Source organism: Ixodes scapularis, unplaced genomic scaffold, assembly GCF_016920785.2.
Source record: "Ixodes scapularis isolate PalLabHiFi unplaced genomic scaffold, ASM1692078v2 PGA_scaffold6__148_contigs__length_123643588, whole genome shotgun sequence".
NCBI classification, from domain to species: domain Eukaryota; kingdom Metazoa; phylum Arthropoda; class Arachnida; order Ixodida; family Ixodidae; genus Ixodes; species Ixodes scapularis.
In genome coordinates, this window is record NW_024609881.1 from 30,828,127 (window position 1) to 30,854,647 (window position 26,521).

At 47.8% G+C, this 26,521-nt stretch overlaps 1 protein-coding gene across 1 annotated transcript; it reads right to left on the reverse strand.

Annotated features, from left to right (window-relative positions):
• Positions 1-658: 658 nt before the first annotated feature.
• On the reverse strand, positions 659-25,025 carry LOC120843680 (protein C19orf12 homolog). The gene is made up of 2 exons (XM_040215104.1): positions 24,778-25,025; positions 659-1,156 (listed from the first exon to the last, which is right to left on the reverse strand). Exons 1-2 carry the CDS (start codon positions 24,935-24,937, stop codon positions 879-881), a joined length of 438 nt encoding a protein of 145 aa, XP_040071038.1. The 5' UTR covers positions 24,938-25,025; the 3' UTR covers positions 659-878.
• Positions 25,026-26,521: the final 1,496 nt, after the last annotated feature.

The window sequence follows — 26,521 nt, forward strand, 5'->3', positions numbered from 1 at the left end:
CAATCTTAAGCCTTTGCGGAGGGCTCTGCTAGCCTTCGCGTCCGCAAGTTAATTTCTCCCGAATTATTTCGGGCGAGCGGTTGGCAATGGTAGCTCAAGAAAGAAACAAATCGACACGTTAAGCCCACCTTACGTTGAGCGCACACAACCCAATTTAAATCCGCTTGAACGGCATCAGCACTGACCGGCCTTTCCCGCCATTCTGCTGGCTCCTTTGTTCCCGGACGCACCGAACTAGAATATGAAACTCGGAGTGGATAGCATGCAATACGCACGGCATCCAAAGGAACTGAAGCACTGAAGTGCGGTGAACACTCTCGCACGGTTCGCTATCGAATGGCGGCACTCATCCGCCGAATCTGCGAGTGCATTCATCGTTGTACACGGCTGCCACTGCGTAAGATCAACCTCGTCTGACTCGAAAACTGCAGCCGGTCGTCGACAGTTAATACGTAATACGCTGCCACTCAACACCCGAACGTAGATCAAAAACAAAAACATAGCCCGCGCGGCCAAGGCGAAACAACACTCGACCGAAGCAGTAGTCAAGGATCTCACAGCGATTGCACAAACAGTAAAAAAAAAAGAAAAAAAGACAGCGAAACAAAACTAGAAAACTCTTTTTTATATCTTTATTTCATGATGTCAATTCATCACCTTTAGAATTTACCACTGAAAAGGCTCCCCGAAAAATAACCTGAAACGTCTTTGTTCAATGCCTGAATCGGCATCAGCATAAGGCGACCACTTTACATGGGAAGCTTACGCTTTGCCATCTCCCTCCTATTGCTAACAATCGACCCGACAATTCAACATAACGTGACATGCACGAGACAGCCCCGATGTACAAAAGAGAATCAACTTTTCCTTTCTACCAGTTATCTCCACAGAGGACTAAAATCAGTAATTTCTTTGCTCGTCTTCTTCTTGATGTTTCTCTCGAGTATCGAAATAATCCTCTTCTTCATGTGCGGGTCTGCGGAGATCCGTGCTTCTAGTTTGTCAACGTCGGTGATGTCGGCGTCCGGGAAGGCTTGCTCGATCTCCATGCACAGCTCATCCTTCTCCCCCTCGGACATATTGTCGATGATCTGGCTGAATGCCTTGGCTAGTTTCTTGATTACCAAATATGCCACAACCCCGCCAATGACAGCACCTGGTTGCCAAAGAAGAAACGCCAAGGGCAGGTCAATTACACACTGTTTTATCCACGTGGCTTCTTGATAAACCTATATGTCAGAAGGCGAAACAGTGGCTGCCACCTCGTTCTTTCCCAGAGAACCATCTTCTGTGCAGTTCCTCGAGAGAGGGGTGTAGTTACTACAGTGACAAAGATGCTCAAAATCCCAAGCTTCTTCTCGCCGTCGTTTTTTTCAATGCAACGAATGTTTTGAGTGGCTGTTGTTGATTTGGTTGTTGTTGATTTGGTGTTTACGGCGCAAAAGCTACAAAGGCCATAGAGCGCCAAACACGAGACTATTGCTGCAAAAGGTTTAGAGAAAAAAAAAGAGGCTTTAGTAGCCAGTGGTTAGATAAAAAATGGTAATGGGGTACCAAAAGGTAAAAGGGTGATGGGCATGATCTGTAGGTTAAGAAAGCTACATTCGGTGTAGAAGGCCGATACTATCTAAAAATTTGAAAACATTAGTGTGTGTCACAAGAGAATCATCACTTAACAGCAGAGCTGGGTCTAGTGGGACTTGTTCTTGATACAGTTGCGAAAAATACAAAAGCCATTGTTCATGAAGCAGGACATTCAACTAGAATATGAAAAAATGCTTGAGGCATTGCCACACTGCTCACAAGCGGGGGCATCTTCCCCACGAAGGAGGTAGCCATGAGTCAGATGAGTGTGGCCAATCCTGAGCAGGCAAAGGACAACCTCAAAAAGCGTTCCTGGTGGCGTGCACTCTGCCATTCGCTCAAAAGAGGTTTGATCATGAGCAACTTGTTGCCGATTTCTTGGTCCCATTCAGCCTGCCTTTTGCACTCAACGTGACGCCTGAGGAGGCCTTTGTAGTCTGCATAAAAAATGCTGTGGAGGTCAACTATTCGCTTTACGCAAGTACTTGCTGCGCGATCTGCTGCCTCATTGCCCGGAATGCCCACGTGGCTGGGGATCTAGCAAAATACAAATTGGTATCCCGGTCTTGAGGCAGCAACAACCTTATTTTGCAGTTCAAGGAGCAGGAAGTACTTGAGGGGTGTTAGTGAAGACAGTGCATGCAATGCACTGAGGGAGTCGGTGTATGCGATGGAGCGAGAGAGCTATTCATCAAGTATGAAGCCTATGGTAAGAATCAGACCATAGAGCTCTGCTGTAAAAATAGAAGCAGAGGAGTTGATTCGCCTAACAAGTTGAACTGTCAAACCAATCATGGAACACCCAACAGCAGACTCCATCTTTGTACCATCTGTCTAGAAGCTTACTTATTCGGAATACTGACTTTGCAGTGCTAATAATTCCTGAAGAAACACACCATTAGGAGTATCAGCTTTCTTCTATCGCGTGAGTGAAAGGTCACACTTAATGACAGGGTGCTCCCTAGGTGCCCCCGCAACCGTAGACTGCACTACCGGGGGCCTTCAATCGAGTCCCATGTTCTCACTGGCACTTTTCAATCTCAAAGAGAAGGGAGGCAGAATTGTGGCTTTGTTTTGAAACACCCTTTCAGAGCGCATGTCTTCCACAGCCATTCGCGCAGGGTGATCAGAGGTGGACCTGACTCCCAGGGAATACATAAAGCCAAGTGAAAATCTTTTCTTCTCAAGACAGAGCTTGTTGGCCTCTGCATACAGACTTGGCACAGGAGACATGCGAAAAGCACCCGTCGCCAATCGCAACCCATGATGGATAGGGTCGAGAATGTTTGGAATGGAAGGCCTAGCTGAACCATAAACAATACTGCCATAGTCCGGTAGTGATCGCACTATCAAGCGATATATCTTCAAAAACACGTCCGGTCAGAATCCCAGGATCGGTGGGACAGGACTTTAAGAATATTAAGTGATTTGTGAGCTTTTAATCTTAGATTCTTAATATGGGCACCAAAGGTTAGTTTGCTGTCAAATGTAAGACCCAGAAGCTTGTGCTCAGGCTTCACAAAAACTGTGGCATTGTTTAGTGCAAGAACAGGTTCTGAAAGTAGTCCGCGTTTCCGAGAAAAGCACACAGAAACTCTTTTATCCGAGGAAAACTTAAACCCATTTTGATTGACCCAGGTTGATAGCTCATTGATGGTTAGCTGAATTCGTCGCTCACACAGTCACAGATTGCAGGACGACACTGAGATTTGAAGGTCGTCTACATAGAGTGAATATTGCACCGATGAGGGGATAGCCAATGCAAGGGAGTTCATTTTGACAATAAACAAAGTGACACTAAGAACGCCTGCCTAAGTAACGGCATTTTCCTGGACAAACACTTTCGATACAGCTGTTCCTATCTGAACACGAAAGGTGCGCCTGCTGAGGTAGCTCTCAATGGTACGAAGCAATCGACCACGGATACCCATATCATACAAGTCCCTCAGTGTGCGAAAACGCCAAGCTGCAACGTAGGCTTTTTCGAGGTCCAAAAATACAGATAGGCAATGTTGTCGATGAACGAAGGCCTCACGCACGACTGTCTCCAGCCATACTCAAGAGTGGACCGAGACGAACGATAGCCACATTGGTTCACATCTAGATGTTTGTTTAGTTCAAGGAAATACATCAATCTTCTATTAATTATTCGTTCAAGAGTCTTTCCATAGCAGCTAGTCAAAGCGATAGGCCTATAACTAGCCGCACAGGATGACTCCTTACCGGGCATGAGTATGGGTATGATTGCTGCCATTTTCCAGTTCAATGGAAAGTAGCCCTCAAACCAAATACGATTAAAAAGGTATAAAACAATATCAAGTGTGGAAGGATAGAGATGTTGAAGCGTATAGTAATGAATATCCTCTGGACCAGGAGCCGATGACTTAGAGCTTTGGAGCACTATGTTCAGTTCGCGTAAGGTAAAGGGGGCATTATAAGCTTCGCGTTCACCACCGGATGTTTTCAGTACCATAATTTCAAGGATTGTAAGCAGTGAGAGAGTGCAGGCGAGCTGGTAATCAATCGTCATCTTGTAAACCCTGAGATGGGGAACGATAAAAAAACGGACGAACACAACAAAATCTCAATTGAGATTTTGATCTCAATCTCAATCTCTTGATCAAATCTCAATCTCTTGAGATTTTGTTGTGTTCGTCCGTTTTTTTATCGTTCCCCATCTCAGGGTTTACAAGATCATAATTTCAGCTTTTTTTTATGTTGCAGAAAAGCAGGCGAGTAATGCTGCGAGCTGGAAATGAATTCAAAATGCTCGCCAAGGATGTTGCCCTGCTCTTTAAGATTGTTTGGGCATTTTCCATTTCTGGAAAGAAGTGGAATAGTGGAAGCATGATATGAGCCATTTGCTTTATGAATCCTGTCCCATACTTCCTTGAAAGAACTTCTACTATTGATAGAGGACGCATATTCTTGCCAGCTCTCGCGTTTCGCTTTGTGACGAATGTACCTAGCATGAGCTTTCATTTTTGGGAAAGATATTAGGTTATCCCGAGTTGGATAACGTCTCAGAACACTCCAAGCTTTGTTTTGCTGTTTTCGACTATCTTTACAGTCTTCATTCCACCATGGCTTCGGTCGTCTAGGGAGCTGTCCAGATGACCGAGGGATTGAGAGTGACGCTGCAGTGAGAATATGGGATGTTAAAAGATGGTTGAGCTCATCAATCGAAAGCTGATCGAGGCGAGAACAGGCCAGGAGTGACGACTACTTAACAAGGCTCCAGTCTGCTTTTTCAGTCTTCCAGCGTGCATGGCGCGTAAGTGAAGACTGTGGAGTGACGTTACATTTTAAAATAATGGGGAAGTGGTCACTTCCATGCGGATTCTGATCAACAGTCCATAAAAAATCGGGTAGCAGATTTGGACTGCCAATAGAAAAATCGATGCATGTAGATGACAAGGATGAAGGATTAAAACATGTAGGATGGCCAGTATTAAAAATGCGTAGTGACTGTGAAAATAATATTGGTTCGATTATCTTTACACGTGTATCTGTAAGATCACTTCCCCAGAGGGTACTATGTGCGTTAAAATCACCGAGTAAAAGAAAAGGTTCTGGAAGCTGGCTTAAAAGAGAGTCGAGATCTTGTCGCTTCAAAGAAAGAGAAGGTGGAAAATACACTGAACATACGGTCATGGCTTTATGCAACAAGAGACGAACAGCGATAGCGTCGAGTGGCGTCTGAAGCGGAGCCTCTGCACAGAAAATATGTTTTGGAAACACCACCGCAACGCCGCCACAAGAAATGTACGTGCTAGGACGGTATTTACGAAACAAACTGTAGCGTCTCAGAAATTTAGTGCGGGATGTATTCAAGTGTGTTTCCTGCAAGCATAAGGCAGATGCCTTATACTCTTCTAAAAGGAATTCAAGATCTGCAAGGTTAGTGAATAAGCCACGGCAGTTCCACTGAAAAATTACAGAGCCCATTTTAAAGGATAAAACATTTCATAAATGAAATAAAGCAATCCTGCATGTGCTACACACTAAGGAGGAACCACCGGCTTTTTTCCTTTTTGTTTTGATTTAGCAGTTTGCCATTCCATGTCCTCCTGATCCGAGGAAGGAGCTGAATAGTCGGCAATGTCAACAGCTCCCACTGCCTCCTGAACCTTGGGCGCAGGTTTGCCAGTTTCGTTGTAGACGGAGACCTGAACCACGTGTTTCCGGCCACGGCCAGACCCCGCCGAAGTAGTCCTTGACGTACCAGGCCGGGACCCTCCCACATTCACGCTTTCAACGTCTTTTGCCGTTGATGGAGCAGCAGGTGGGCCCTGTTGCTCCGTAAAAAGGCGGGCCGCCTCCGAGGGATTGGAACGACGGCCTCGCTCTCCATCTTGAGAAGAGCCACTGGCATGAGGCTGCCGGTTTGCCGGAGGTCGTGCCTGAATCGACTGGGGAGTCTGTGTGCGCCCAGTGTTACCTGGGGCACCCTGCTTCCTCGCAGGTTGTTTCGGGGCCTGAGAAAAACCTGCCAGTCCTCAAGAGAGAACTGAGTGGCCCTGGACTCCGTACGTGGTGCAGGGCCCCTGCGCACCGCGTCGGAGTAGGTACCTTTGGAAATGAAGGAAAACCTTTGTTTTGCTTCAGGGTACGATAAGTTCTCTTTGGCTCCTAAGGTAAGAATCTCCTTTTCTTGTCGCCACAGCGGGCAGGACCGAGAGTAAGCAGGCTGAGGACCCCTGCAGTTTGCGCAGGCAACTGAATTTTCACAGACGTCGGCCACATGGTCGTGGCTCCCACACTTTGCACACGTCTCCCTCCCCCGACAGCTGCGCGACCCGTGACCAAAACGCTGGCAACGGAAGCATCGCTGTTGGTTCGGGACGTACGGTCTGACACAAAAATTCAAGTAGCCAGCTTTGACGAGTGCAGGAAGCGTGTGACGTTCAAACGTCAGGATAAGGTGTTTAGTTTTTAACTCTGCACCGTCACGCCTCGTAGTAATGCGTTTGACCGCCACTACTCTAGATGCCCGCAGGCCTTCCAAGATCTCATCTTCAGTACTGGAAAGAAGATCATCTTCTGAAATCACCCCTCGAATGGTGTTGAGGGTTCTATGTGTGCTCACTGTTACCTGTATGTCACCTAGGGATGTCAATTTTAGACGCGTAATGCTCTGGGAATTTTTGGCAACTTCTACAAGCAGATCACCAGAATGCAGTTTCTTTGCCTTGTAATCACCACCAATCTGACTGTCGAGAACCTTCGCTACAAGAAACGGTGACATCTTAGGGAGAGGTTTGTCAGGGACCTTAGAGTGGATCACCATGAATCTTGAAAATGTTTCATCTTCTTATCTTTTACTATGACTGTTCGTTCGGGACGATGCCTCTTAGCGGCACGTCCAGAAGTGGGGGGTTTGGTTTGAGGATTTGCCATAAGCGGCGAAGTTTGTTCGGAACCTGTGGTGTGCCGCCCACCACGGAGCCCAACAAGGGAATAGATAGTGCATCATAACAAAAAGGGCTTCGCTGGAGACGTTATGCTATTAGCACTGCCTAGGAACTACAACCGAGTGGGGTTCTGGACAAGGGGTCTGTCGCCACCCAAGGTTAGCCCTTGCCGCCAAAGAAGTTGAGAAAGGAAAGAAGAGAAATGAGAAGAGTGGAAAGAAGGAGAAGACAAGTGGGAAAGAAGGAAGGGGATAGTAGAAGTTGTGGCGACTAGACTGAATGATCCTGGCCTAGCCTTACCAGGACTCCCGTCTATGAGAAGCGGGGGCCGTAGTGGTCTATTGCCACGCCCGGGGAGCCCCGAAGGGTCCAAACCTACCCCGGGCTCGGCTCAACCACCAGGATGCCCTTTTCCCCAGACACCGGAAAGCCACGCACAGCCAGGCGTGGGTGAGCGAACCCGCATGGCTCGGGGTCCGTGGAGACGCCACTCTCCAAACACCTGCTTTCACAGGTACCCCCTGCGGGGAAAGCTCAAAGCCGTGCTCTGATATGTTTGTGCCAGCTGAAGAAGCAATTGGACATATAATTCGCAACATATTACCTATAAATGTGTCGCCGCAAAGGCAACCAAGCGTCGTAAGAAGTCAGGACAGGCCTGCCTATGCCAAAAGAAAGCTGACAGAACTGGAGCAGGTTGCTGTCAAGAATGTACGCTCAAAGCTACGTATTGCACATGACAGAGACGCACCATCGGGGTCGTCTGAACCAAAATGCTCCACATGCACTGAATGGATGGACAACTTTGGGCATGCCTTTCAAACCGCCACCTCTCTCCGGGAACGTTGTCAATTGCTTACGCTCCGGCAGTCAACACTGACGAAGAATATGGTTCAGAAGATAATTCCACAGGCATTATGTACCTCACCAGGAAATCCCGGAAACTCAAGCAAAAGCATGGCGTGCGGCATGAGCCGGATACTTACACGAGGTGCAAGGTGAGTCCTGAGAACATGTCTGCTGCCCTAGAGTACTTCACAAAATATCACCCAAGCAGCACAGATCTTGGCTATAGATATGCCAAGTGCTGGCGATGGTCTTTCGGCCAATAGCCAAAGAGTAACCATTCATCGGCCAATGCTTGGCCGATGGCTGATGGCCAGTGGCCAATAGCCAATGGCCGGAGAAAGGCCAGTCATCAGCCGATGGCTGGCCACTCTCTGGGCACTGGCCAAAGGAACATTGACAGCCATTGGCCAATGATTGTCCTAATCTGTGCTGCTTGGGCAGCTACAATTTTCGCGCCAAACTGCCCACCAAAAAAACGTCATCTCTGTCATGCCCGACGGAGAGAAAATACGTGTGCCAAAGCGCTTCATGACACGCTGAATCTGAGAGGACTTTCGTGTGTACAAAGATAAACATCCTGATTCCGGCGTTGGGCTAGCGAAATTTTATTCATTGCGCCCTAGGTGGGTCAAATGTATTCCACACCATAAAGTCTGCGTTTGCGTGCGCTGCGGCAATTATTATCATCGTAAAGCCGTTCTAGAGAACATTACAGACTCAACATTCAGCACTGGTGAAATGAATTCAGGATTTCTGTCCGACCCACTAACAGGTCTGTGTCTTAAAGGAGACTGTGATCACTACCCGAAAAGTCAGTCTCTTACACTCGAGGAACTTCATATCCCAGAGGATTAAGAAATTGTACTTGCGACATGAAAATCCGGCGACCTTGTGAAAAAAAAATTTGGATCTTGAGACTTTTTGAAGAGTTGTCGATGTGACGTTTTGAAGTTTGATATTTCAGAACCATATCCGACAAACGCGAGGTAAAGCGATCTACGTTGAAGAGCAGTGCATGCAAAGCAGCATTGTATTTCGTTTTGAGTTTGCTGAAAACTACACCATTGTGGTTCATGACGAAGTTCAAGCATAGTAATAAAAAAAAACAGGTTTCGCTATTTACGTGTGTAGTGACGACAAGAAAATATACAAGCAGCTTTGCTATCGTCAGTAAGGACCTGTGTCCCAACGCTGCTCACTCTTGCTGGGCCCTAGAAAAAGTGAGAGTGGGTTTAATTTCATTTATTTTATCCTAGACATCCTAGGCTGAAGAGAATGATGCGGTATACTCGCACGTGGCGTACGTAAGGGACAGGGGCGCCAGTCATTTAAAGGATCGCTACAAACTTCACCAGTTTGTACCCTGACCCACTTAACTCTTTTAGACTTTATTGTTTATCTTTTCTTTTTCTGGCTTTCCTTCTTGTGGGGTGCGTTCTTCGCGCCCGACTTGATTGACAGCCTCTCTCTCGCGTTTTCCGTCTCCTTTTAGCTTTTATTTTTATCTCTTCTTTCCTGCCTTGCAGCGGGGACTGATCTTTGTGCAAGTTCTAACTAATAGCTACTCTCCGGCGTTTTTTTTTTTATTCTTTATTCTCGTCAGGTCTGCCCCTCGCGCGGGGCCTCTGACAAACTTTTGCTTTGGCAAAGCTGTCTCCCCGCGCGCAGGCCCGCTCTGGCGCCGTGCCCTTTTTTCTTATTTATTTTGATACCTCTCTCGTGGGCAAGGAATTAACCTTGCTCAGTCAGGGTTTCGAATGATAAATTCGGAATTCTTCTTTTATTGGGCAGGAACTAACCTCGCCCAGCCATGAAAAGTTTTCGAATGATAGATTCGGAAGCTAGTAAACCCTAGGCATGCCAAGGGCCAGGCATTTTCAGAAAATGCCATACAAGTAATTTCTACCTTTGCGTCTGGTGAACCACGCGCTAAGTCGCGTGGTTCGCTCAGCCAAACACAAGCAAAGAATGTCATTCCGTAGCACCCTGCGGAATGTACCTTTTGCATACAATAGGCTCGACCACCCCTGTTGAGGGAACGGAATCTATTAATGTTCCCCCCAATCCTTTCGCAACGCTGTGTTGTGTATACAGCAGAGAGATGCTTGCCGACCCATTGCACTTTGGCTCGGAATACTGGAAAGCTTGGTGCTGGTGTGACTGGTGACAGTGCTTGGAAATTCGGACACCGCGTGCCGAACCTGATTCGTTCACCCTGGACACTGTGAAGATGTGCTACAGACTTCTGGACAAGACACTTGGACATTTCTAAAGGATCTCCTTCCTTCCTCGGCTACGCCCTCTTTTCTGCCAGCCACTTTTTGTGGTTCCTCGCGCCCCGCTTGTCGGCTTTGGCGAAACAACCTCCCTCTCTCTTTTCACAATTTTTTCTTCTATCAGATTTTATCCCCTTCCCCTCCCCCCATTCCAACGATGACCGTTCGGCCCATGGCTGTATCTCCAACGATGGTTTTTCCTCTTTTGCAAGACTTCTCTCTCTCTCTCTACCAGTTTGCACAGAACGATTGCTCAGAAGCCCATTTGTGTTTTTCTGAATCTGGACATGGTAACAATGCACTCTAAGAAAAAAGGGTATAGTCGGGTGCATCGGGCGCACATGCACCCTTTCCCTGAAAGATGCACCCTGCATTGCCTAGCGAGTGTACTTGTACACCAACAAGGAGAATCATCCTCTCCCTTAAAAACCTCTAGGTGTATCAGTGCACCCCCACGCTAGCCACGCGCCCCGATCAGCTTGTGTTTGGATTCCCCCTTGGGGGTCACTTGTTGGGTTTGGCAGTTTCTTAGGGAGTACGGAGCTATCCTGTTCACTCGGTATGGACAGTAGAGCTTGTTTTAGGCCAATCGGGTCTCTGGGTACGATCACGTGACTACAGTCTCCTAGCTACAGATAAGGCAGAGCATGGCACCTGCCTGAAGGCCAAGGCCACGAATAGCATCCATTGCACCATTAACTTGGGTCGAACTTTCAAGAGGATATAAGTGACAAATCCTCTCGTTGTGTTCATTGTTGGGTTGCCCCTGAAGATAAGCCTTTGCAAGGGCGCCCTCTCTTGGCCTTGAAGGAGCTGCAATTTTCATACTCCTTTTTTTTTTTCTTTCTCTCCCTAATCTGAAAGCATGAAAGAAGGTAAAGGTTTCACAAACGACCTAGTAGCTTTTTTCGATTTCGGTGCTTCCCGGCCTAGTTTCCTATGTGCTGTGCCGCGACCAGCGGGGCTGCCGTATTCGAGTGAACCAAGATTTCCAGTGTTTGAAAAGTCCTGAGCGTATATCGGCCACAAGCGAGTTCTTCAGAAAAGCCCAAGGAATTCATGTTATGAGTTTAGTGTTCGGTTCGGAAAAACTACTGCTTCGGCTACATTGTGTTGAATCTTCACGGACCCCTTCCGCTTTGTGTTTGTGTTGTTCTACAGTGCCCGTGTCGACATATATTTCGGATTACATATTTCGAGGCGGTGTTTTCATCGTAAGTGCTCTCCAACCTACTCCTTTGCAACAATTGACCGTTCCGTTCGGGATTACCTCTAGAATTAGGCAGTGTCTATTTTCTAGCAGCCGGGAGAATAATTTTTCCGACATTCCATCGGCAGTCACCTGCCATTAGCTGACTACGGACATGTGACAACCGCAGGTAGAATACTGACTTTCTTATTCTCCTGCGTTTTGTGAAAACAAGTTTTCGTTGATACACGTTTTGTAGACACGTTTCATCAACACTAACATTTCATCGTCACTCGTTACGCGAAATGCACGCTGTAGGGACATTTTGCCGCGCGTGCATCATTGAGGGCGCGTGCTCACCGACCCAGCCCACCCATTCACGCCGCTTCGTGGCGACAGTCTGCGGCGGCTCATTTCGGAAATGTTAAACCTCCTGTCCCACCCGTACACATCAATTCGCGGATACATTCTGGGGCGGCTCATTGCAAGGAAAAAAAAGATAAGCTAACATAGGAAAGCTAATCTGAGCTGTCGATGAAACGTCGTTAGATGAATGAAGGGCGACTGCCGGTGAAATTTAGTGGAAATAATTCTAGCAACTGCCTGGAGTACACAAAAAAAAAAAAAACACCAAGCCCGTGCGTCTGTTCTTCCGCACAACACTCGGAGAGCTAATCACCGCAACTTACGGAGGCAGCTCAGCGAATGACAACGCCGAAACATATGTTTAGACCAAAAAAGTCTGAGTTGTGACATTCAGCAATGCAAGCGCGACGTTTTGCATTGCTTAATGTCACAAGTCAGACTGCGTTTTTTGGTCTAGACATACGTTTCGGCATCATCATTTGCTGAGTTGCCTCCCTAAGTTGCGGTGATTGGCTCTCCGAGGGGTTGTGCTTGAAAGTAAACGCATCAACTTTTTTTTATCGGAGTGCAAGACTCACCCCCGGTTCTTTTTGCTTAGTAATCTCCTCAGTTGTATAACAGCTTCTTCGTACCTTCGCATAACACGGATTGCTTGCAAGTTTGTACTTGTTTACGAAATAAGCTGTCCAATAAACTTTGAGATTTGAAAACAATCCCGTGTCCGTTTACCTGCCTTTTTGGAATAACCAGGGCGCATACATTTTTTAACGGTTTCCTTGATGTCTTAAATAGGTTTATGAAGTTTATGAAGCTCAAGCGGGTGCATAAAGTGGTGTGACCATAAACCTTTGAATCGGGTGCATCTGTGTTCTCTTGGAATTCAGTGGGTGTAGAAAGAAGTGTAAAAGTGCACTATTGAACGGGGTGCTCCTTGTTGTGTCGTAGTTTCGGTTTCTGTATTACGTCTGTCAACCTTGTATAGAGTGTGTCGCTAGTGTTGTAGCCTGCTGCGTGTCTTGCTGACGTGTTAGAGCCAATGCGAGTTCTGCTTCGCAAGAGCCAGCCCTTCATCTGGAGCGACGCTGTCGACGCCAGTTTTCGCAAGATCAAGTTCGTGTTGGCCTCCAGCAAAGTGCTTCAGATGTTCGACGCCAGTCTTCCCGTGGTCGTATCCACGGATGCTTCAGACATCGGACTTGGTGCTGTTCTTCAGCAGCTGGATGGTCACAGGCTGCGCACAATCGCTTTTGCGTCCCGCACGCTTTCGCCAGCAGAAAGGAAATACGCAGTCGGGGAACGTGAAGCACTCGCATGCGTCTGGGCTTGCGAGCATTGGCACACCTACCTCTGGGGTCGTCCTTTTACACTGCGTGCAGACCATCAAGCCCTGGTTTCCCTTCTGTCGTCTCAAGGCTGTGGAAGACGCCCCCTTCGCATCGCAAGTTGGTCTCAGCGACTTCTTCGCTACAACTACACTGTAGAGTATCGCAAGGGCTCAGAAAACCAAGTGGCGGACGCCCTCTCCCGCCTTCCAGCCTCTGCTCTTCAGGAAGATGTCTCGTTCGACGAAGAAGTCGTGGCTCTCGTTGCACCGCTCTGCTTGACCAAGGAGCAATTCGAGCAGTCGCTGTGCGAAGACGTTACCTTGGATCAAGTCAAGGGTTACGTTACGTCATCCTGGCCTCCCCAGAAGTCTCTCTCGGGTGAACTCAAGCCGCTCTTCACCGTTCGCGAAGAACTGTCCGTTGTCAATAATTTGCTTCTGCGTGGGGAACGACTCGTTGTTCCTCGGGCCCTCACTCCGCAGGTCATCGCCACGGCACACGAGGCCCACCCTGGGATAGTTCGGACCAAAGCGCGTCTCAGGGAATGTTTTTGGTGGCCAGGTATGGACAAGCAAGTAGAAGCAGCCATCCACAACTGCAGCATCTGCCAGTCTGCAGACAAGACGGCCAAGACTGCAGCTACTCCGTTGCAACCGGTTCCTCTGCCAGAGCGTCCATGGTAGAAAATCGCAATCGACATCGTCGGCCCTATGGAAAGGACCCCACAAGACTGCAAGTACGCCATCACTTTAGTCGACTATTTCTCCGAATGGCCTGAAGTGCAGTTCTGCAGAGAAGTTTCCACAAGCACGGTTACCAGTTTCCTGCATTCTGTCTTCGCCCGCGAGGGTTACCCGGACGAAGTTGTTTGCGACAACGGGCCCCAGTTTTCGTCACAAGAGTTCATCCAGTTCTTAAAGGATCGCGCCATTCGCCTTGCCCATTCTTCAGTCTACTACCCTCAAGCGAATGGGCTCGTAAAACGGTTCAACCGCGTCTTCAAAAATTTTGTCCAAGTTGCGATGCTGGAGCACCGACCGCTTCGGTCAGCGGTGCTCGACTATTTAGGCGTCTACCGCTGCACGCCGCACGCTACGACGGGAGTTGCCCCGGCTCTGGCGCTTCATGGAAGGTTGCCCAGAACCCGCCTGGACGTTGTAGGGCACCCGTCACCATCCTTCTTCAAAAATCCGGCTGGGGAACTCCGCCGTCTGCGCCAGCGCGTGAAGCGCAAGCAAGACAGTAGCCGAAGCTATACAGACCATCGCCGTGCTGCCCGCAAGACCAAGGTCTCAGTCGGCGACTTCGTTCGGGTAAAGAAGCCTTCCGTTGCCTGGAAAGGGGATCTCTCCTTCAGCCGTCCCCGGAAAGTGGTGGGGCAGCGAGGACCATCATCCTTCCGCCCAGATGACGGAAGAACGTGGAACGCTTCGAAGCTGGCCAAGGTTCCTGGGGGTTCAAGCACTCTGCCGCCAAGTGGAACCTGGGACCCGTCAGCGAGGAGCTATGGCTCCTCATCTGCTCATTGGGTGCCTGAACTCCTTCAGCTTCGACTGCTTCAGAGACCCCTCCCCCTGAGCACCCAGCTTCCGTCCACCCGGTGCCTGACGCCGAGCCTCCTTCTCGGGAGGATCCAGATGCCATCCGCCCCGACCTCGATTCCGAGCCTGCGCCATTGGTGGTTCCGACTGTCCCGGCAGCCGAGCAGCAGCAGGTTCCTACTTGACGCGTTCAGCCACCAAGAGAGAGGCGGGCTCCAGACCGCTACGGCGATCACGTTTAAGAAGAAAAGAGTCAATGTACAGGCTAGGTGGTGGAAGTCAACCATTTCGTCGTTTACCCTGAGACGGGTTTTTTTTTGAATAGCAGAAGTGCTTGAGACCTGTCTTTATTATGATACTTCTGCTCTTCAAAAAAAAAACCCAGTCTCAGGGTAAACGACGAAATGGTTCACGTTTAAGAACTTTCGAAAATTAATTTTCCTACATACCGAACTGTTGACTTGAAATTTGTTCCGAAATGTGTAAAATATTGATTGTTTTCCATTTTAGTTGTTTTCAGGTTGTACATAGCCAACTTACAGCACTAACATACTAACCATTTACTAACCTACTTACCATTACTTTTTTAAGGAGGGGAATATGTTGTGTCGTAGTTTCGGTTTCTGTATTACGTCTGTCAACCTTGTATTGTGTGTGTCGCTAGTGTTGTAGCCTATATAAACATGTGTTCGTATAATAAAAGTGTTATTCAACCTCTCGTCACTTCGGCCTCGTCAGCTCGGTCTCGGTTGCAACACTACACCTCTGTTCCCTTTGAGAGCAGTAGGTCTAGAAAGGGGAGTAATGGTACACTATTGAGTGGGGTGCATCTGTGTTCCCTTTGAGTGAGGCGGGTTTATGAAGCGGTGCATGGTACACCTTCGAACGGGGTGCATTTGTGTTCCCTTTCATTTCATTGGGTGTGGAAAGAGGTGTGCCCATACACCATTGAATGGGGTGTACCTATGTTTCCTTGAAGTGAGGTTTCTGTAGAAAAGGGTGTACATGTGCACCACACCAACGGGTGTACACATACTCCCATATTTGGGGTGTACAAGTGTTCCCACAAAGGGTGTTGTATATGGGACAAGCACTTAACCCCTTGTGGGTGTACCCCATGACACCCTTTTTTTAGTGTCCATGTGACGGAGTTGGCGGACTCGTGAAACTTCAGGCTACACTGAACAACCTAAGAGAACATTTATTAAATGCAATTCAGACGACCAGGAAGATGGTGAGCGTTCTGTCCGAGAAACTGAAAGGCGCACATCTTGTGTCTGGACAAAAATAAGATCGCTCGGTATCGTTAAAAAAGGTGTGGCTGAGTTTGCGCGCCTTTCCTGTCATTCAGTCTTGGGACGCGTAACAGCAGTGCAAGTCATCAAGAGAAGGACCTGTGACGTATATGTCGCACGGACATTGGACTCTGCTTAGAGAAACTTTATTAAATGGATACATCGAGGAAGACCTGAGAGTAAAGTGCCGAATTCGATTCCCCAAGGTCTGCTCATTTTGAATGCAGGAACATCTCTATTTATCACAGTTTTCTTAGCCGGGTTTTTAACCTACTGTTTTTGTTGCTGATTGCTTATAATCTTTATCTAGTCACCATACCAGAATGACGAAACGTTATCCTCGTGCAGAATAAAATATCTCGGCTTGCCACGATTCATTCGTACACCGAAAGTACCGAAGCTGCTCCAGTCAGAGGCAGTGACACCCCTCATTTATAATTGTTTGTACCCTGAAATACATAGCCATCCTAAACAACTTTAGTATCCTATCTTTATTTCTGTGCGTGAAATTAACGTTTTTTTATTATATATATAAAATATACTGGAAAGTAAAACTGCACAATGCATAATTTTTTCTCGAATCACTACTCTCTAATATGGTACCTCTATGTACGCTGTATGTAAAATGCTGTATATAGTTTCCTCTCACTTTTACTGTGTGATCGATTGCTCCAGTTATCAATGACGTTATCTGAATGAAAATATATAAACTAGGTATGTTAGTGTCATGAAACTGGAAGTCAGAGCCACTCGTATAGGTCACTCCGAAGTGTAGGCTTTGAGAGAGGACCGTACTTTGGGGAGCTACGACTTATGTCTCAATCATATAATGCAACATGTGTTTAACAAAAAGTAATGGCAACATGAAGTTTGACACGCTACACAAATAAAAAAAAATCAAGGTGGTGTTTTGTTTTGTTTTCATCGGTATTTTTTGTTTTTTATATTTTTTCATGTTTTCCTTTACATATCACAACTACTCTATCACTGATATGTCTAATATATATATATATATATATATATATATATATATATATATATATATATATATACAAGGTTTTTTTATTCTTACACATTTGTTTAAAAAAAACGTGAAAGCTACACCAATGCGGTTTGTGCAGGTGGTTTATGCGGCCAGGCGGACAATATACGGGTGGCTAATCTTCGCGATAAGTCGGCTAATTAATTAAAATTCGTTAATTAACTTTTTAATTAGTGAAAATAGGCAGATGTTTTCAAATAGAAACTTGTAGAACATCATCAAAAATCACTAAATAAACTATTTTTAGCAGGATATAACGGCGAGGAAGCATTTTACGGCGTTCTGTTAAAGCGTTCCATTGGGACGCGCTTCTAGATTTCGGTTTCTTATCGAAGCGCATCTACGCGCCCGCAATGCTGCTCGTTACAGAGAATGGAGCGTCGTTACAGGACGCCGGAAAATGCTGCCCCGGCGTTATATTTTGCTAAAAATGGTTGATTTAGTGGTTTTCGATGATGCTCAGCAAGTTTCTAATTTAAACCATATGTTTACCTTCAGTAATTAAAAAGTTGATTAACGAATTTTAATTAATTAGCCGACTTATCGCGAAGATTAGCCACCCGCATAATGTCTGCCTGGCCGTATAACCCACATGCACAAACCGCATTAGTGTAGCTTTCAAGATTTTTTTTTTTTTAAAACAAATGCGTAAGAATAAAAAAAAACATCATGTATATATACTGTATATACCGGGTGTTTTTGCGAAGACTTTCAAAAATCCTAAAAATTAGGGCGATTGAAAAAAGAAGAAACTCTCTTGGGGAACAAACTACCAGCCACGGCGGACGTCAGGAATTGCCAAAAGCCTACTAATTAGCCAGATAATTAATTAAAACTTGTTAATTAACTTTTTAATTAGGGGAAATAGACATATGGTTGCAATTAGAAAGTTGCTGAGCGTTATCGAAAACCACTAAATCAGTAATTTTCAGAAAGACTTTGAGCGAGTGAGAAGCGTAGTAGTGCACTAAAGTTACCACTCGTGGAGCAGGTACAAGGCTAGCGGTTGCGGTAAGGCGTCTGTGAGGTTGGCGCAATGCGCGGCGGCGATCGAAAGGGCGCTCCATTTGAAGAGCTTCGTGTGTCCTGAAGCCGCCGCTCGAAGGCGGCTCTCCGTTTGTATACACGGCGGCTTTGGCTCACAAGGGTGGATGGTGAGGTGTTTTCTTCGGCGGTGTCGGGTCCCGATCATTGCGCGCCCGCGGCAGTGCACCTGGAAAGACCCTGTACGTGATCCGAACGGACAGCATCTGGGATCGACTCGTCGGGGTCCCTTTCTTCTTTCTCTTACCCGACGATGTTCGCCTTTCCGGTCCTCACCGCACCGCGTTTCTCCGTCCTGGTGGCTCTCTTTGCTTCTCAAGGGGAGCCAGGCCGTGATTCCTGATACTGCTTTCGGCTTCCGACTCGTGTCGGCTTTCGTCATCTTCTCTTTGGAGAACCGCCTCGGCAGGTGGCTACGCCGACGCCGCCACACGTGGAAAGGGCGCCCGTTCGGGCCCTTTTCCTGCGACCCTTCAGGTGTTCGGAGACCAGCGATCACCCAAGGGTCCTCGTTCGGGCCCCAGAGGAAGCGTGCGTGACCTCTCGTATGTATGTGATGAGGGCGTTGCCAACTGCACCCAATAGGAGGGGTATTGGACTGCGATTGGGTGGAACAGGTTGCGGCCATGGGTTTTTAAACCCTAGGAGGACTGGGGAAGGAGAGTTTTTTGTACGAGCTCCAGGGAGTGACCAGATATACGCTCCCGGAGCGGGTCTTGCCGAAAGGCTCCTGCCGTGTCCGGCAAGGATGATTGTTCTGTAAAATTCTGCTCTTGTAATTTTTATATTCGCTCTTAATTAGTAAACGCATTTGTTCTTCTTGACATCAAGTCTCCGTGATGCGTTATTCGACATCCTCGTCAACAGGCAAGACTTCAAAATTGACATCAAGCAGCTAGCATCAGCATCAAACATCACCATCAAAGAAGAAAAGAACCTCACTGGCGCAGTCGACAGGATGCGTATGCAGGGCTGCTGATCGAGGAGTGCTGGTGGCATCGAGACGTCTGCTGGAAGGGGTGTTATGCGCCCTTACGGAGAGGTTGGTTGAGGGGGTTGACGCTTTGATCACGCCTGATTACGAGCAGCTTCTCAGCGAGCGAGTATGCACTGACTCCGCGCCTCGGCCCATGGGGTCAATGGCAAGTGAAACAGTTGAGAAAGGTGGGGAGATCGGTGAGCAGTCGTTAGAGGCAGAAGTGCTGACTGTAATGACGGAGGAACGAGAAACTGCCAGTGGGGCGAATCCGATTGCCAGGCATGAGTTTAGGCGATGTCAGGAAAGCGACACGACACTAGATGAGGCCTGGAAGCAAGCTCGCCTGGGAACGCATGGAATGGTTGTAATGGACGAGCTTCTATACCATTGCGAACCAATGGCCGGTCGATCATGCAACCAGTTGGTGATCCCTAAGGGTCGACGTGAGGAGGTGCTCCGAATGGCACACGATTCTGCATGGGCTGGGCATCTCGGTGAGCGTAAAACACTTCAGCGCATCAAGCAGTCGTTCTATTGGCCAGGCGTGGCCGCCGATGTCAAGGCATACTGCCAAAGCTGTCACACGTGCCAAGTGAGGTCTCCCGCGCGACAGTCAGACCGAGTGCCTATCGCGCCGCTCACGAGACCGGACGCGCCTTTCCAAATGGTAAATATGGATGTTATTGGCCCGCTCGATCCGCCTTCAGGTAGGGGTCACCGCTATGCGCTCTGCGTCGTGGACTACTGCACGAAATGGCCCGAAGTCGTCTGCCTTCGATCACTGACCGCGAAGGCAACATGTGACGCTCTTTTAGAAATATTCTCGAGAATGGGAGTTCCTGAGATGGTTTGCTCGGATCAGGGAACTAACTTTACGGCAAAACTCACTCAGGAGCTTATGGCAAGGCTAGGAGCGACGCCGCGGTTCTCTACACCGGACCACCCGCAGAGCAACGGACTCGTGGAGGGGTGGAACGGAACATTCAAGGCGATGTTAAGCCACGTAGTCCAGGAGCATGGGCGCGACTGGGACAGGTACATACCGTACCTCTTATGGGCGTATCGCGAGGTTCCCAACGCTACAACCGGTGAAACACCGTTCGAGATGATGTACGGTAGGGTGCCGATCGGGCCACTGGCTATACTTCAGAAAACATGGACGGGTGAGTGGACAGTGCCAGACTCGCTGAATGTCTCAGCGGGAACATATCTGTCTCAGCTGCGAAAGCGCCTCGAGAGTGCATCCGAACGTGCGAAGGAGACAGGTGCGCTGACTCAGGAGGCCTATGCTAACCGGCACAACCTACGGGCTAGGGATAAGCAGTTCAGTGATGGGGACCAGGTCTTGTGGTCGGAAAGAGAAAAAGAGGGTAAGTTGAGGCCAAAGTGGACTGGATCGGTCACAATAGTTCGGCGGTTGCGTCCGTATTCCTATGAAGTGGAGCTCGAGGATCGAAGTCGTAGAACTGTCCACGCAAGCAACCTAAGGGCATATCACTCTCGGGTGTCAGTAGTAAGCGTGATCTTCGAGGAGGATCGAGCGTTCGGTGACATCCCTACCCTTCCGAGTGCTAAGGGAAATGAGGAAAGCGGTGAGCTTCCGACGGTCGCTCATTTGACGAAACCCCAGCAGTATCAGCTGAAGGCATTGGTAGAGAAAAACCGCGTCGTATTTTCTGAAAGGCCGGGAATGTGCAACGTTGGAAAGCATAAAATCACACTGCAAGAGGGGTCCGAACCTCAGCGTGCGTACCCGTACCGGGTTCCCATGGCGTTCAGACGAGAAGTGGAACGCCAGGTGCACGAGCTTGAAGAATGGGGCTTAGTGTATCCAGTGGAAAGTAGTCACGCGCATCCAGTGGTATGTGTTGCCAAAAAGGATGGAAGTATGCGACTGTGCATAGACTATCGAAAGTTGAACGCTATCACCAAACCAGATGCCTTCTCCATGAGCAGGGCCAGTGATCTACTGCTTGAAGTTGCAAGAGCAAACTTCATATCGATCCTCGACATGCTTAGAGGATATTGGCAGATTCCGATGGACGAGCAGGCGCAGTACTATACAGCGTTTGTGACACCGCAAGGTCAGTACGCGTGGAAGGTAATGCCGTATGGGCTCCGAAACTCAGCCTCTACGTTTCAGAGGATCATCAATCAGATCTTGGCACCACATGCTGAGTATGCGTGCGCCTACATCGATGATGTGGCGACCTTTTCGAGGACGTGGGAAGAACACGTAATTCATCTGGAGCGCGTCTTGGCAGCAGTGGCGTCCGCTGGATTGACCGTTAACGTGCAGAAATGTAAATTCGCTCGCAGTGAAGTACATTTCTTGGGGCATGTTGTAGGGTCGGGGAAACATGGCCCGGACCCAAAGCGGGTAGAGGCAATTCGGGACATCGCTAGGCCGCAGACGAAGAGAGAGCTGCGGAGCTTTCTGGGGCTGGCAAACTACTACCGCGACTACGTCTCCGACTACTCTCGTCTTGTTCTGCCGCTGACTGATCTCACCAATAAGCGCGTACCGCAAAAGCTGCCGTGGACAAAGGAAGCCCAAGAGGCATTCGAAGAAGTGAAAGCACGGTTAGCTCAGGCGCCTGCACTCTTTGCGCCTGACCCCCAAAAGGAGTACATCTTGGCTACGGACGCTTCACAGTTCGCGATCGGGGCGTGCTTGGCTCAGGAAGATGACAACGGAAAAGAGCGTCCGATTGCTTTCCTTAGCAAGAACCTAACCCCTGCTGAAACTCGTTGGGCTACCATTGAGCGCGAGGCGTTCGCGATCATCTGGGCCCTACAGCGGCTCGAGACGTGGCTATTCGCGGCATCGATCAAGGTCGTCACTGACCACAATCCTTTTAGGTTTTTGACACTCAGCACCCCACATAGCGCCCGTCTCACCCGTTGGGCTCTCGCGCTGCAAAAATTTAATGTCACGGTTGTACATAAAAAGGGCAAACTAAATGCCAATGCGGACGCGCTCTCCAGGCTGGTTGCGGCCGAGGCATGACCACCTAGAGGGTAAAAACGTGTAACCCTGCAACTTGCGAGACAAAAGAATATTCTGTGCTGTCATGGAGTGTGCGGGTTGCAGCGGCCGGAGGACCCTACCAGTGGCTAATGTGTGATGGTGTGTGCATGTGCGAACCCTTTGACAATCCTGCAAGAGAGGATACTCCGGCCGCCTGTATTTGTTATGCCCCTCGGAGGCAGGAGAGTTCGCTGTGCTATGTTTCACGGTCGTGCCGTGTTTATTATTGTGCCAGTGTATAGAGTGGTCCTTCTACTCCATTTCATCGGCTTTGCTATTTGTAGTGACTATTGCGTATACATACATGTTGCTTAACTCCGTTAATTTGGATGCGATATAGTTGAAAAGTTGACGTGCTTGCTAAAGAGTAATTTTCTCTCAGATGGGGAAGGCGACACGTGTTTTTTTTTAAGAGGTGCTGTTGCCCTTGGGAGGCAGACCTTAACGTGGTTGCTCTATATGTACGTCGTACGTTGTTGTGTTCTTGTTTTCCTTTTTTTTTTCTGCGACCTCTAATTTTTTTGTACTGCTAACCAGTCCTAGAAGTTCTGGCGCAGTCTTGGAGGGGACGTGTGAGGTTGGCGCAATGCGCGGCGGCGATCGAAAGGGCGCTCCATTTGAAGAGCTTCGTGTGTCCTGAAGCCGCCGCTCGAAGGCGGCTCTCCGTTTGTATACACGGCGGCTTTGGCTCACAAGGGTGGATGGTGAGGTGTTTTCTTCGGCGGGGTCGGGTCCCAATCATTGCGCGCCCGCGGCAGTGCACCTGGAAAGACCCTGTACGTGATCCGAACGGACAGCATCTGGGATCGACTCGTCGGGGTCCCTTTCTTCTTTCTCTTACCCGACGATGTTCGCCTTTCCGGTCCTCACCGCACCGCGTTTCTCCGTCCTGGCGGCTCTCTTTGCTTCTCAAGGAGAGCCAGGCCGTGATTCCTGATACTGCTTTCGGCTTCCGACTCGTGTCGGCTTTCGTCATCTTCTCTTTGGAGAACCGCCTTGGCAGGTGGCTACGCCGACGCCGCCACACGTGGAAAGGGTGCCCGTTCGGGCCCTTTTCCTGCGACCCTTCAGGTGTTCGGAGACCAGCGATCACCCAAGGGTCCTCGTTCGGGCCCCAGAGGAAGCGTGCGTGACCTCTCGTATGTATGTGATGAGGGCGTTGCCAACTGCACCCAATAGGAGGGGTATTGGACTGCGATTGGGTGGAACAGGTTGCGGCCATGGGTTTTTAAACCCTAGGAGGACTGGGGAAGGAGAGTTTTTTGTACGAGCTCCAGGGAGTGACCAGATATACGCTCCCGGAGCGGGTCTTGCCGAAAGACTCCTGCCGTGTCCGGCAAGGATGATTGTTCTGTAAAATTCTGCTCTTGTAATTTTTATATTCGCTCTTAATTAGTAAACGCATTTGTTCTTCTTGACATCAAGTCTCCGTGATGCGTTATTCGACATCCTCGTCAACAGGCAAGACTTCAAAATTGACATCAAGCAGCTAGCATCAGCATCAAACATCACCATCAGAGAAGAAAAGAACCTCACTGCGTCCGAGCGATTTTTCCGCCTCTTATCTAGCCCCAGCCTTGTACCTGCTCCACGAGTGGTAATTTTAGTGCGCTACTACACTTCTCAGCGCTTAAAATCTTTCTGAAAATGACTGATTTAGTGGTTTTCGTTAACGCTCAGCAACTTTCTAATTGGAATCATTTGTCTATTTCCACTAATCAAAAAGTTAATTAACACGTTTTAATTAATTATCTGGCTAATTAGTAGGTTTTTGGCAATTCCTGACGTCCGCCGTGGCTGGTAGTTTGTTCCCTAAGAGAGTTTCTTCTTTTTTCAATCGCCCTAATTTTTAGGATTTTTGAAAGTCTTCGCAAAAACACTCGGTATATATATATATATATATATATATATATATATCAAATAATTGCTATGTATACATAAAATACTGTGTGAAAAGTATATGATGGCGATTAAATTATTTCATGAGATACAGGCCTTCAAATTTTGCCATTTTTCGTTCGAGCAGTATTGTTTGGAAATGTTTAGAAAAATAAATATAACGTAAATAAACATGATTACTATATATTACAGGCAAGCTATACCCTTAGTTTGTTTCTAATACGTATTAGAACTCTCTTAATTTTATCCTTTTAGTTATTTACTTCGAAACGTGCGCCCTCCATCAGTGCGCGTTAATTCAACTGTACACCTCTTAAGGCCTTTCGACATTTCCTGTACCCTAATTTCTTTTCTGGTCAATAGTAAGTGTGGATTCGTTTATACCAGACATAGGCAATGGCATTAAAAACATCAGTTGATTTAGAAATGTCAACTAGCCACCCTTTTTTCGATCTTATCTGAAATCACACTGAAGCAAATACATTAAAGAGATAAAAACATTGCTGATATTTCAACTGAACAACACAGGAACAGCAAATGAAACTGATAATTCTCGAAATGAATCAAAGTAATGACAATATTAAAACATACCGAAGTAACTAATTTGTTTTTATTCAAAAAATCAGGTATGTGGGCTGGGTAACTTAAGAATTACTTCTCTATGGTAGAATTTTCCGTATAGTAAGCGAACAAATTGAGGCAGGAAAATCCTTTGCACTGTTGAAAGAATCAGTAAAACTTAAGACGAGAACTACAAAAGAGAAGAAAGTGCTGCCGTTGAAATTACTATGTGCACATGACTGACGAAAAGTCACTTCTTAAAACTAATGAAGCTACTTTAGCCGAGGAAGAACATTAATGTAATCAAAATGTAAGAGCAATTTTGTCCTTTCATAGATTGGAGAAATTCACGTAAAGTAATCAAAATGACTGTTCTACTCACCCGCAATTATTCCCACGGGCCCCAGGAGGTTAGCACCAAAAAAGGCGCCGCTTCCCGCTAAGCTGGCCCCCGTTTTGTATGAGTGCTCTACCACTTGAAGGTTTTCATCGTCGGCAACCTTGGTCAGAACGTACAGCAGCTGGCGTTGTTTGAGTCGCATGTCCGCAGTTAGATCGACGCACTTTTTCACATGAGTCGAGGCGCTGGACTCAAGCAAAAAAGTAAGCGCGATCTAAACCCACGTGCTTTTGTACACGCGTAGGGCGTGCGCTTCCCGGAAATTGCGCCAGACGGCGAAGCCGGAACTAGTGCCCTCCACCGATTGGCCGCAAGCGGGAGCGCTCGCGGCCAATCCGTGGAGGGCGTTTTGTTCCGCGTTCAAAAAAGTGGAGATAAACTAACCCCGTTGGAAAATCTCGAGAATGGAAAGACGACCCTATTGAAAAAGGCCAATATGAACTCTGCTTATTGGAAATATTGTATTCCAATGAAGTTGATGGAAACCAATAAAAACTTATTGTTATCCGATTAACCCAATACGCACGATGGGAATTCATATCGGAGCACAATATCCCGATATAGTATGCGGTTATTGGTATACAACAGGATAATGAAGCACAATATACCGATACAACTTGCGGTTATTGGTATACAACACGATATCGAAGCACAATATCCCGACAGAACTCACGGTTATTAGAATAGAATACGACACCGCGTGCATATTGGTGACCGACATGGACATACTGTGCGGCCACACGATATATAAATATCGGTCGTCGATCACGGGCCCAAAGGAGAATACAATATCGCGTGGATAAATCTCAGAACGAATTCCAAGTTACCAACATGAATTACGTCGGCATATACCGCGGACTAAGAGGATACGTAACACAGTATTGATCGCCCGTGAAGCAACATGTGGATAACGGTACGCCCACATACGACATCGCGTGAATGATATTGTAGAACAGCAGGAGTTACCATACGGCAATACGAGAGAGAACGATATTGGAGGTGGATACACACAGAACACAAACGTTCCGCGTTGCAAACATTCACATTGATCGAAAGCGCAAGTGTACGTACGACACACAGTACACACAGCCTCGAGCGCTTGAAATGCTAGACAACCGCCAAACCATTCAGAATAACTAGCTGGGACACCCGCGACCTACCTTTCAATGAAGAAGCCCAATAACGACGTGCTCATTGGAGTGATCGTTTTCAAACAAATGTTTATTTCAGTTTTAATGCAACAAAAGTTAGGTTACCGATGTTGGAACCCAAATCGAACGCGATACGTGACAATGTCAGTTCGCACGATAAAATAATGAGGATTAATGGGCTTGACAGGTCACGTGCTTCTTACCCGCACATTTATCGATATTGACCCACCTTTCTGGGTAATCCTACGTCGTACACAAAATCCACAACCACACGCGAGCACACTTCACCCACCACTCTTCGTCGCCTGTTTCGCAAGATTCACACACTGTAAAAAACGACGGGAAAAATACGTGCATTTGCGGCATCAAACGATACGTTACAGACTCGTTTTATGAGAAAAGTTTCCATCGTCAACCCGCGGGCGCGAAAGCTCGAGCGCTCGAGCAGCTCGAGCTTCGGAGGCAGTTCGAACTAAAGCCCCTTGATAAAGGCCGTTTTTACAAGTACCGCCAACCATTGTTGTGAAAACGCGCGAGATACGTGCCGCGAGCGCGTGCTCCACCGCCATTCGCTT